Here is an 11748-nt window from a genome sequence, read left to right as displayed (position 1 = left end):
TGGTTTCGTTTTAGATCACTTTGGGATGTTTAACAGAATCCAGACAAACACACACACACACCATCATCCACACCCATATTTAGCAAGGGAGGTAATTGTTATTGAATTATTTTTTTTAAAAAAAAGAAAATGAATAGAAGCTCTTTCAGGGACAGCTATGATTATTATAGTACTTTACATTTGTCTTCTAGAGGGGAAAAACAATTTTCTCCTGACCAAAGAAAAATCCAGTTAGAGTTACTTCTAATATAACTGAAATTAAAAACAAAGCTTTTCTCTACCTACTGTATGTGTGAGTTCATTTCCCTGGAAATATAAAAATCACTCTCATTCTATATTTGTGTGAGTGTAAGGAGCATTGATTTCTACAAACTCAAATGCAGAGGATTATTGTTAATATATTCAAAACAGGTAACTGGGAGCTTCCCTTCATTCAAATTACCTGTAATGAATGCCGCAAGGAGTGGTAAACATCTCAAAAAGGTTAAGTTTCCAGATCCAACTGGAAACTCTTCCAATTTTTGTCATTTGGTAAAATGTTGACAAGTCAAGAGTTGCTTAGCCGAAAGCTTCAGATGTGACCTTATAAATTTTCTGACTTACCACTACTTTGGCCTTGGATAATTTTGTTGTGTTTCTGTACCACTGTATTTTGACTCTTCTGTCATTCTTAAAAACAGCATTTCACATCTTCCGAGGCTCATTGTAACCCTGTGAGCGTCAGCATTCTATGCTTACCTCCCTCCCACCTGAACAAAAAAAATCTACTAGAGAGACAAAGTTCCTTCTGGAAAAAATAATGTCCTTGAAACATAATGGGGGGAAATAACATGACTGTAATTGCCAGAGACACATTATTTGTTTGTCACCGTTTACCATTCCAACCATTTTCAATAACATGTAAACAATCAAATGCTTTTGGAGCAGTTTTAAACAATGGAACATACAGCTGCAAATACACAAATGCTTTGAAAATCATTGTTAGCCCTTTCTGTATAGCTTTTGATTCTATCTTTGGAGGAAAGCATAAAAAGATCCTGTAAATCACAACTGTTTAGAGCATTTACTTTCCAAAGCATATCCCAAGCATTAAAGTCTAATACAGAGCTCTTGAACATAAAATAATTTCAATTTAACAGTGGGTTCGTTTCGACATGATTTGAGAGAGAAATCAGAATGCTATTTAAATTTAGTCTTTCCTCTCTCACATACACATGATCTGGGCTGATTTTAACTCTAAGTGCGGGATGGATATCCCTGTGATGTCTCTGCAATCTGGATCACAATATTGGTACTGAGAAAACTGTGCAATTCAAACGTTAAGCAAAAAATTCAAGACTACCGGTAGCGCGTATCAGTTTGTATCACGTTGGCTGGCATAGCTGAAGAAATTAGCATTTAGAAAGGCTTAAAAGACATACTTGAATCAAGTTTGACTCCTCTGATTATAGCCATGAAGTTTTTTTTGACACAATTACAGAAGTAATGTATCTTTCCACTAGCTTCTTCAAGGATGTTCTTATTTATACTTTCAGCTGTTCCAATAGCTCTGGAATTTCCAAGTAGTTCGCCATCCAAAGTTAACCAGGTTTCAGCCTGTTTATCTTCCCAAAAATCAGCCAAATTCATCTATGCATAAATTTGTAACCATGAAAAAAAAAAACCAATATCAAGAATATTCTGGAGATATTACCATAGTAATATCTGGTCATTCTGGAGTTACCATAAGCTGCATATAAATATAACTCTTTAAAAAAATAAACCAACCCTGGACATTACAATTCTCATTTTACACAAAGCTTATTGTCAGTTGCAGGTCTACCTAATTCTTCCACAAGAAGGTAATAACATATAATAACACAACATTTTCATTCCAAGCTTCAACTATAAAAATAATGAGATTTGGTGCATTTTGCTACAAAATGTTCCATTAATGTTCATAAGAAATTGCAATTCACTATTTTTTATATGACAGCAGCCATTTAAATATGAGCCAGTAGTGTGCAGTAGCTGCCAAAAAAGCCAACACAGTCCTAGGCTACATTAACAGAGGGATAGAATCAATAGACCTTTAAGCTAACTTTATGTAAGTACTATGTGTATTTTATACATATAGAATGAGAGAAAGGGAGAGGGAGAAGAGAAAGGGAGGGAGGAGGGAGAGGAGAGAGAGAATCATAAAGATTTGAAAGACTTCATTTGAAACAACAGCAATACAAAAAAACAGAAAACAAGAGAAAATCTCTAAGACGTTTTTTTCTAACATTCAAAGATATTTTTATCTTCATGACATTTGGGCCTATCTCCACTCCAATTAAGAGGGCTGTGGGCTGTGATCAGATCATGCCAGATTAATCTTATTGCTTTCTTTAACAAAGTGGACCAGAGGAATTAGTGGACCAGAGGAATGTTGTCGATTTAATTTACTTGGACTTCAGTAAGGCATTTGATAAAGTAGACCATAACCTACTACTAGATAACACCACCAGATGGATTCAAAACTGGCTAACCAACCACACTCAATGCGTAGTGTTCAACGGAACTGCATCTATATGGAGGGAAGTATGCAGCGGAGTACCCCAAGGCTGTTTTAGGCCCAGAACTTTTCAATATCTTCATCAATGACTTGGACAAAGGGATAGATGGGTAACTCATCAAATTTGCAGATGACACCAAATTGGCAGGAATAGCCAACTCTCCGGAAGATAGGCTCAGGGAGCCAGAAGGTTCTTGATAGACTTGAATATTGGGCGCTATCAAATAAAATGAAATTCAATGGTGAAAAAAGCAAGGTTTAGGTTCTACATTTAGGCGACAAAAACAAAACGCACAGGTACAGTATATGTGGCACCTTGTTCCACAGTAGTAATTGTGAGAGGGATCTTGGAGTCCTAGTGTGCAGCTGCCAAAAAAGCCAACACAGTCCTAGGCTACATTAACAGAGGGATAGAATCAAGATCACATGAAGTGTTAATACCATTATAAAATGCCTTGGTAAGGCCACACTTGGAATACTGCATTCAGTTTTGGTCACCACGATGTAAAAAGGATGTTGAGACTCTAGAAAGAGTTCAGAGAAGAGCAACAAAGATGATTAGGAGACTGGAGGCTAAACTATATGAAGAACGGTTGCAGGAACTGAGTATGTCTAGTTTAATGAAAAGAAGGACTAGGGGAGACATGATTACAATATCTCAAGGGTTGCCACAAAGAAGAGGGAGTCAGGCTATTCTCCAAAGCATCCTAGGGTATGACAAGAAGCAATGGGTGAAAAGTAATGAAGAAGAGAAGCAACTTAGAACTAAGGAGAAATTCCTAACAGTTAGAACAATTGATCAGTGGAACGGCTTGCCTCAGAAATCGTGAATGCTCCAACACTGGAAGTTTTAAAGAAGATGTTGGATAACCATTTGTCTGAAGTAGTGTAGGGTCTCCTGCCCAAGAAGGGAATCAGACTAGAAGCTCTCCAACGTCCCTTCCAACTCTGTTGTTGTTGTTCTATTCTATTCACTATTCTTTCAGTGCTGTAATTTTGCATGGTCCCTAAATGAACTGTTGTAAGTTGAGGACTATTTGTAGTTTAAGTGCTGCACGTATTCCTTACTTAGCATGGAAGCTTGCAGGTTGATTTTGAACCTAATTCTAAGCTTCCCAGTTCTAATCATAATCAGTCTCTGTGACAAGTGAGAAACAAAATCTCTTACTGCATTGATAGCTTCACTGAAACTAGGCAAAACACAATGCCAAAAACAAGCAGAACCTGTAATTATGTAGGATTAACACTAAGAACCACAACACCTTTATTCATTTGGAAGGGGTCAGCGTGGGTTTTTAACGGTACTTAAACCTAGTTACTTTCCAGCATACTCCAAAATTCAACCTGCTTCAAATCCCAACATAAGGATTCCAAATTTAGAAAGGCACTATATCTGACACTGGGAAGGGAAGCAGGTGATTGAACAACATTCATACTACAAAGCTAATCCAGTCATTCCAGTCATTCACTGTCCCACCCAACTACATTCAAGTGCCACCCCCACAGCCAAATCATGAATTGAATTTGCCAAGAAAAACAGGGGAGGAAAAATCAAAGACTAATTTATAGAGTTCATTGGGAGCCTAGCAGCAAGAATTTTCATTCCATTATAAAACTTCAGTTCCTTTATTAGAAATTTAAGTACGGTAAAACTCTGCCTGACCAGTAACTTCAGTGTTTCCAATGCTGGTGATCCACCACTGTAAAGAAAGTACACACAGCCGCTGTGAGGAAAGTATGGACCCCCTCATAGAGAAGTTTTGGTGAAAAGACGCTCCAGATAAAGAGGTGGTATCGCAGTCCTGTGATCAGAAGAATATATACTGTAACTGGGATGGAGCGCAGGAGTGCATAACAGAAACAGCCATGCCCGATCGCTGCAGGATTCCTGTAGTGGGGTGGGGGGTGTAAAAAGAGCACAAAACACATATAATAATCCAACATTTTCATTCCAAGTTTCAACTTTAAAAATAATGACATTTGGTGCATTATGCTACAAAGCGTTCCATTAATGCTCATAAGAAATTGCATACACCATTTTTTTATATGACAGCAGTTGATAGACCTCTTTCAGATTCTTGAACTACTGTTTGAGGAAAAATATAATCAAAGCAAACTACAGGCAATTCTTTAAGCTACATTTTTTTAAAAATAATTTTTTATTATAATACAAAGATTAAAAAGAACAGGCATATCATGTTGTATCATTCTACAATATATACTGTACAGAGCTGCCCCTAATTCCCCCTCCCTCCCCATTGAACTGTTAGCCACACAGTTCTTATATATAGAGAGAGGATAATTCTCTGCCTTACAAGTCAAAGGTTGCAGGATCTTAATTTTGTGTCTCGGATTGATTTTAGGAACATCTGGTTTATTTACTACCATTTTTTTTTCTTGTATCGACCCAGTCATAGAATTTCTTTAAAAATTTCATAGTATTTTGATTCTTCTTTGTTTTTAAGTTTTTGGGTTAATCTGTCCATTTTTGCACAGTCGTATATTTTTTTAATCATTTCTCTTTCTGATGGTGTTTCTTCTTTTTCCCAATTTTGCGCTATTGTAATTCTAACTTAAGCTACATTTTTATAAGTGCTATGTGTATATTACACTTGAGTCCTCATTTAAAAATTGTTGGCTGAAAAAAAAACAATAGATGAAATCACATTTTCAATTACTGCAATGTGCTCTACGGAGGGCTCCACAGAGAGAGGCAAATATATATGCCCCAGAATAAAATCTGGGTCATCGTCATCACAGGTTTACTCTTCCAAATTTTTGGAAACATCCTGGAGCCCATACAGAATGTGTGAGAGAGACGTTCCCTGAGGATGGATTCCAGGACAGGTCCGAAAGCTGGGAAGATTAAACCTCTGCTCACAGAGACAGACCCAGATCGGTTCCTGTAGAATTCTGAAACTTCAACAGCTGTGCCAATAGTAAATGGTATCAGATACGCAGTAGATGTACCATTACAACTACATGAGCTGTCCTGGTTACCAGTATTGAAGAGGTGTAGTCAATATTCGAGGTCATTAAAATGAGGACCCAGATTGTTGGGAGCAATATGCTGAATCTGAGAACTGCTCAGAGAGGGTTTTAAAGCACTAAAAAGCTGTATATAAATCTAAGTCTGTCTGTCTGTCTGTCTGTCTGTCTATCTACAGTATCTATCTATCTATCTATCTATCTATCTATCTATCTATCTATCTATCTATCTACAGTATCTATCTATCTATCTATCTATCTATCTATCTACAGTATCTATCTATCTATCTATCTATCTATCTATCTATCTATCTATCTATCTATCTATCTATCTATCTCCAAATTTGCAAACAATTGATAAAGAAATAAAGGGAGACTAGTATAGATCTATTTCAAGCTATTTAGCTCTCATCAGTTAGCCATACCATACCCTTCTAGGATTCGAACCTGGGCTGCCTGCCTTGCTAGGCAGAGCTTTTATCCTCTATGCTCCCTCCCTCCTTTTGTCTATACACACACACACACACACACACACACACACACACACACACCTCCTGCAATGTTTGGCCTATTTCTTTTTAAAATCTTGTATTATATCTTGTTCAGTGCTCGCACCATTTTAGAGTGTGGTGGCAGAGAAATCCTAGTAATAAATCATGTTCGGTTGGTCTTCCAGCTATCTTTGCTTGGCAAGACTAGATAAGGATTTATTTCTTAATGGTTTGACACCTAGATACAACAGATAGCCATTCCTATGTAACAGATGACCCTCCACATAGCAGAGTGAAGCAAAATCTTCCCAATGCTTTTCACACGACCAGGCTTTTTCTGATCAAATTAATGACGCAAAAGCATTGCCATCATCTCGGAGAAGGCTGGCTGATGGGTAGCTCTGTCTTAAAATAATCAGGAGGGGAATAATTATATCAAGAAGCAATCGTAGAATCTAGTCTGCACACGTGCGCAGCTCCGTTTGCGCAAGTGAAGCTGCGAAGCACACAAGCGCTCGCCCGAAGCTTGTGTGGCCCAGCTGCAATATCAGCCTTGAGGACCCCCAATACAGACTTTAAAACTATCCCGAATTGATTTTGAAAACTGTAAATCATCATGTCCCCCCTTTTCCTTCTGGAGGACAGAAGGAAAAGGGGGGACATGATCGAAACTTTTAAATATGTTAAAGGGTTAAATAAGGTTCAGGAGGGAAGTGTTTTTAATAGGAAAGTGAACACAAGAACAAGGGGACACAGTCTGAGGTTAGTTGGGGGAAAGATCAAAAGCAACATGAGAAAATATTATTTCACTGAAAGAGTAGTAGATCCTCGGAACAAAGTTCCAGCAGACGTGGTTGGTAAATCCCCAGTACAGGTAACTGAATTTAAACATGCCTGGGATAAACATATATCCATTGTAAGATAAAATACAGGAAATAGTATAAGGGCAGACTAGATGGACTATGAGGTCTTTTTCTGCCGTCAGTCTTCTATGTTTCTATGTAAATAAAGAAAATGTTAATGTTTGGTATGTGCCACTTTATGATAATGGCTTCTTTGATTCACCCCATCCTTTGGGAGAAAAAAAGTCTATCTATAGCAAAGGTTCCCATCCCCCGGGGGGGGGGGCATTACGGGGCCATGAGCCATTCAGAACCGGACTGTCAAATCAGCAGGTGAGTGTGTACACACACCCATATCCCCACGTGTATGTATGCTCTATTTCAGTGTTTCCCAACCTTGGCAACTTGAAGATATCTGGACTTCAACTCCCAGAATTCCCCAGCCAGCATTCGCTGGCTGAGGAATTCTGGGAGTTGAAGTCCAAATATCTTCAAGTTGCCAAGGTTGGGAAACACTGCTCTATTTGCACGAGGGTATGCATGCTTGCCCGCCACTTGCAAAAAGGAAACTGATCACGTGCTTGCCTGCCATTCACCCTGAACGATCCCCTCTCCTCCCCCACCGTTCTGCAAAGCCGGAAATGTTGGGGAATTCTAATCTACTGAACCAACAGTGCTGTACCCCTCTAGATTTTATCTTAGCCTTTTCTCTCTTCAGCTTGCCTTGACCTGGCAACTCTTCCAATATATTTTGCTATACAAAACAAACAGTTTTTAAGGACGGTGCAAGGCAAGTTAACATTTATGAAGCCATTTTGATTTTGTGCATAAAAAGTCAGGTGCACATTTTCCCCATTCACCTAAGCCCTTTAAATAAAAGCAGCACTGGAATTTAAACTTTTTAAAATTCCAGTGGTGCTGGAAGCAGCGGATGAGCGGAGAAGCTTTGTCCTCTGCGTTATCGATGGCATCTCCGTGGGCCCCCCAAACACACTTCTGCGAGTAACTTCGGAGTAGCCCAGGAGCAGCTTGGGGATTTTGGCAGACTCCAGGTAACCCCTAAGGAGGCTTGTGGAAGAATTTATTTATTTTATTTTATTTTATTTTATTTTATTTTATTTTATTTTATTTTATAATTTAATTTAATTTAATTTAATTTAATTTAATTTAATTTAATTTAATTTAATTTAATTTAATTTAATTTAATTTAATTTAATTTTATTTTATTTTATTTTATTTTATTTTATTTTATTTTATTTTATTTTATTTTATTTTATTTTATTTTATTTTATTTATTTATCAGATTTGTATGCTGCCCCTCTCCACAGACTCGGGGCGGCTCACAGCAATAATAATACAATGTAAACAAATCTAATATTTAAGTTAATTTTAAAAAAACCCAATTTAGAAACCAATCATACATACTAGCATGCCATACATAAATTTTATAAGCCTAGGGGGAGGGAAAATGTCAATTCCCCCATGCCTGACGACAGAGGTGGGTTTTAAGGAGCTTACGAAAGGCTAGGAGGGTGGGGGCAACTCTGATATCTGGGGGGAGTTGGTTCCAAAGGGTCGGGGCCGCCACAGAGAAGGCTCTTCCCCTGGGTCCCACCAAACGACATTAAAGAAGAAGAAACACAAAAAGACCTGTTTGCCTGTTGCAGAACCAGTCCCCCCTCCCCCCATCTCAGCCTGCTTGCCCCCCCCCCCCCCGCCCACTGGAAGAAACTAGACCAGTATTCTGCAGGCCCTGGTGGAAAGGACATGTTTCACTGGCAAACCACAATTATGGATCCTAACGACAGTCCACATCAAGGTGTTTTTCTTCCTTTCTGATAATTCACTTCCCTATAGACTACCCTTTCAAGCCACTTAGGGTTGCAGTAATAATGTGTAATTATCCTGTTTTATTTATTTATTTATTTATTTATTTATTTTATTTGTTAGATTTGTATGCTGCCCCTCTCCATAGACTCGGGGCAGCTAACAACAATAATAAAACAGCGTATGACAAATCTAATATTTAAAATAACTAAAATCCCTTATTAAAAAAACAAACATACACACAAATATACCATGCATAAATTGTATAGGTCTGGGGGGAAAGGAATATCTCAACCCCTCCATGCCTGACGACAGAGGTGAGTTTTAAGGAGCTTACAAAAGGCAAGGAGAGTGGGGGCAATTCTGATCTCTGGGGGGAGCTGGTTCCAGAGGGTCGGGGCCGCCACAGAGAAGGCTCTTCCCATGGGTCCTGCCAAACGACATTATTTAGTTGATGGGACCCGGAGAAGGCCAACTCTGTGGGACCTAACTGGTCGCTGGGATTCATGCGGCAGAAGGCGGTCCCTGAGATAAACTGGCCCGATGCCATAAAGAGCTTTATAGGTCATAACCAATACTTTGAATTATGACCGGAAACTGATCGGCAACCAATGCAGACTGCGGAGTGTTGGTGTAACATGGGCATACTTAGGGAAGCCCATGATTGCTCTTGCAGCTGCATTCTGCACGATCTGAAGTTTCCGAACAGTCTTCAAAGGTAGCCCCATGTAGAGAGCGTTACAGTAGTCGAGCCTCGAGGTGATGAGGGCATGAGTGACTGTTGATCTCGCAATTTGCGAGGTCCGGCCCAAATGATATGTAAGTATGTGATTTTTAACTGTTTTTTAATCTTCTATGATGTTTTCAAATGTATTTTCTATTTCTTATTGTAAGCTACCCAGAGTCCTTCGGGAGTTGGGCAACACAAACATACAATAAATTAAATTAAATTAAATTAAACTTCCAAGGGTATAGTGAATCGCATTATTCTGAACATACCACCAGGGAGATTTTTGTGCAAGGTTACCGAATAAAATTTTTAATTACTACTCAAGGCCAATCTAGGAAAATCGAAAAAGACATGATAAGAACTTCAAGAAGGTCATAAGAGCAGAAACCCTCAGTAGAATTGGCAACAATACATCCATCCTATTTCCTTAATGAAGGCTAACTCATCAGGATCTTGACCATCTAAACTGACACAAAGCTTTCCCTATTCAGCTTCCACTGTTTGGTTCTTCGCTGGGCTCTGGACTGCCGCCAACTGGCTCTTCAAGAGTTGAGAACATATAAGCTGTTCATAATCTTCCCTCGTGGTGATTCTGCTCTGTCGTTAATATACCCAGAATGAACAGTTCATAAAAAACACAATGATTTCAAGCCCTTCAATTCGCGCCTACATTGTAGAGCTCATCACCATTTACCAGCTGCAAAGAACACTGGGACAGGGGTGTCAAACCTAAGGCCCACGGACAGCTTAGTTCTGGCCCATAGGGTTGACCTGGAAAAAGTGAAGGAATTGGTCGCAGGGTCTCTGCCAACAAAAACGGAGCTCCGGTTTCACTGGCAGAGAGCTGCAGGAGGCTATGGCAGCCAAAATCAGAGTTCGGGAGCCCTTTTTCACTAAAAATGGAGCTCGAGAGTCAAACTCAACCAGGATAAGACGGAGTGGCTGTGGGTTTTGCCTCCCAAGGACAATTCCATCTGTCCGTCCATCACCCGGGGGGAGAATTACTGACCCCCTCAGAGAGGGTCCGCAACTTGGGCGTCCTCCTCAATCCACAGCTCACATTAGAGAACCATCTTTCAGCTGTGGCGAGGGGGGCGTTTGCCCAGGTTCGCCGGGTGCACCAGTTGCGGCCCTATCTGGACCGGGACTCACTGCTCAGTCGCTCATGCCCTCATCACCTCGAGGCTTGACTACTGTAACGCTCTCTACATGGGGCTACCTTTGAAAAGTGTTCGAAAACTTCAGATTGTGCAGAATGCAGCTGCAATCATGGGCTTTCCCAAGTATGCCCATGTCACACCAACACTCCGCAGTCTGCATTGGTTGCCGATAAATTTCCGGTCACAATTCAAAGTGTTGGTTATGACCTATAAAGCCCTTCATGGCATCGGACCAGAATATCTCCGGGACCGCCTTCTGCCGCACGAATCCCAGCAACTGGTTAGGTCCCACAGAGTTGGCCTTCTCTGGGTCCCGTCGACTAAACAATGTCATTTGGCGGGACCCAGGGGTAGAGCCTTCTCTATGGTGGCCCCGGCCCTCTGGAATCAACTCCCCCCCAGAGATCAGAATTGCCCCCACCCTCCTTGCCTTTTGTAAACTTCTGAAAAGCCACCTCTGCCATCAGGCATAGGGGAATTGAAATATCTTCCCCAGGCCTATATAATTTATGTATGGTGTGTTGTGTGCATGTTTTTTAAATTATGGGTTTTTAACTTCATATTATTAGATTTGTATTGTACATTGTTTCTATCACTGCTGTGAGCCGCCCCGAGTCTACAGAGAGGGGCGGCATACAAATTTAATAAATAAATAAATAAATTTTTGCTGGCAAAGAGCCTGGACCACCACAGGCACTCCCAACACAGGAGGGAGTGGGAAGAGAGAGAGAGAGAGAAGCTGCTGTAATTTGATACTTGAAACAAAGCCTTTTCAACACTGCATTCAAGTTTCCACTCCCGACAATTTTACCCTAGTGTTGAACCTAAGTGAGCTAATGAGATCCCGCACATGCTCATCTATATGAGAAGCACTGACACCATCATGAATAAATATTTCGTGACTCCGCGGCGGCGACTGCTATGGGACTGTGACACCAGAGCTTCTGCATTCTGGCAAGACATTCATATGCAGGCTTTGCAGCTAAAACTGGAATTGCAGGCTGCCCAGAAAACAGCTTATTAAATTTAACAAAAGGCTGGAGGAGGGGGGGGGGAGAGAATTCTGCAGGTTTTGTAATGCAAAACAGTATTACAGGCACATAAGCAATCTTTCTGATGCACAGCAGGCACCCAATACATATGCAAAGATGAAATACCAAAGGGTTTCGGTAAA

At 40.1% G+C, this 11748-nt stretch overlaps 1 protein-coding gene across 3 annotated transcripts in view; it reads right to left on the bottom strand.

Moving 5' to 3' along the window:
- Nucleotides 1–1558: 1558 nt before the first annotated feature.
- The window catches only part of PIGG (phosphatidylinositol glycan anchor biosynthesis class G (EMM blood group)), a 97120-nt gene continuing 86930 nt past the window's right edge, over nt 1559–11748 (bottom strand). For 2 of the 3 annotated variants that reach the window (XM_070742318.1, XM_070742320.1), the window contains one exon: nt 4147–4424. In XM_070742318.1, coding sequence (XP_070598419.1) covers nt 4208–4424 — 217 coding nt within the window. In that variant the 3' untranslated portion in view covers nt 4147–4207. Of the gene's footprint in view, nt 1630–4146; nt 4425–11748 lie in introns of those variants that run through there. The other variant, XM_070742319.1, reaches the window with a different exon arrangement.

This window comes from Erythrolamprus reginae, chromosome 2, assembly GCF_031021105.1.
Source record: "Erythrolamprus reginae isolate rEryReg1 chromosome 2, rEryReg1.hap1, whole genome shotgun sequence".
Lineage (NCBI taxonomy): Eukaryota > Metazoa > Chordata > Lepidosauria > Squamata > Dipsadidae > Erythrolamprus > Erythrolamprus reginae.
The sequence above is the reverse complement of the archived record's forward strand: the minus strand, read 5'-3'. Positions and strand labels throughout refer to the sequence as shown.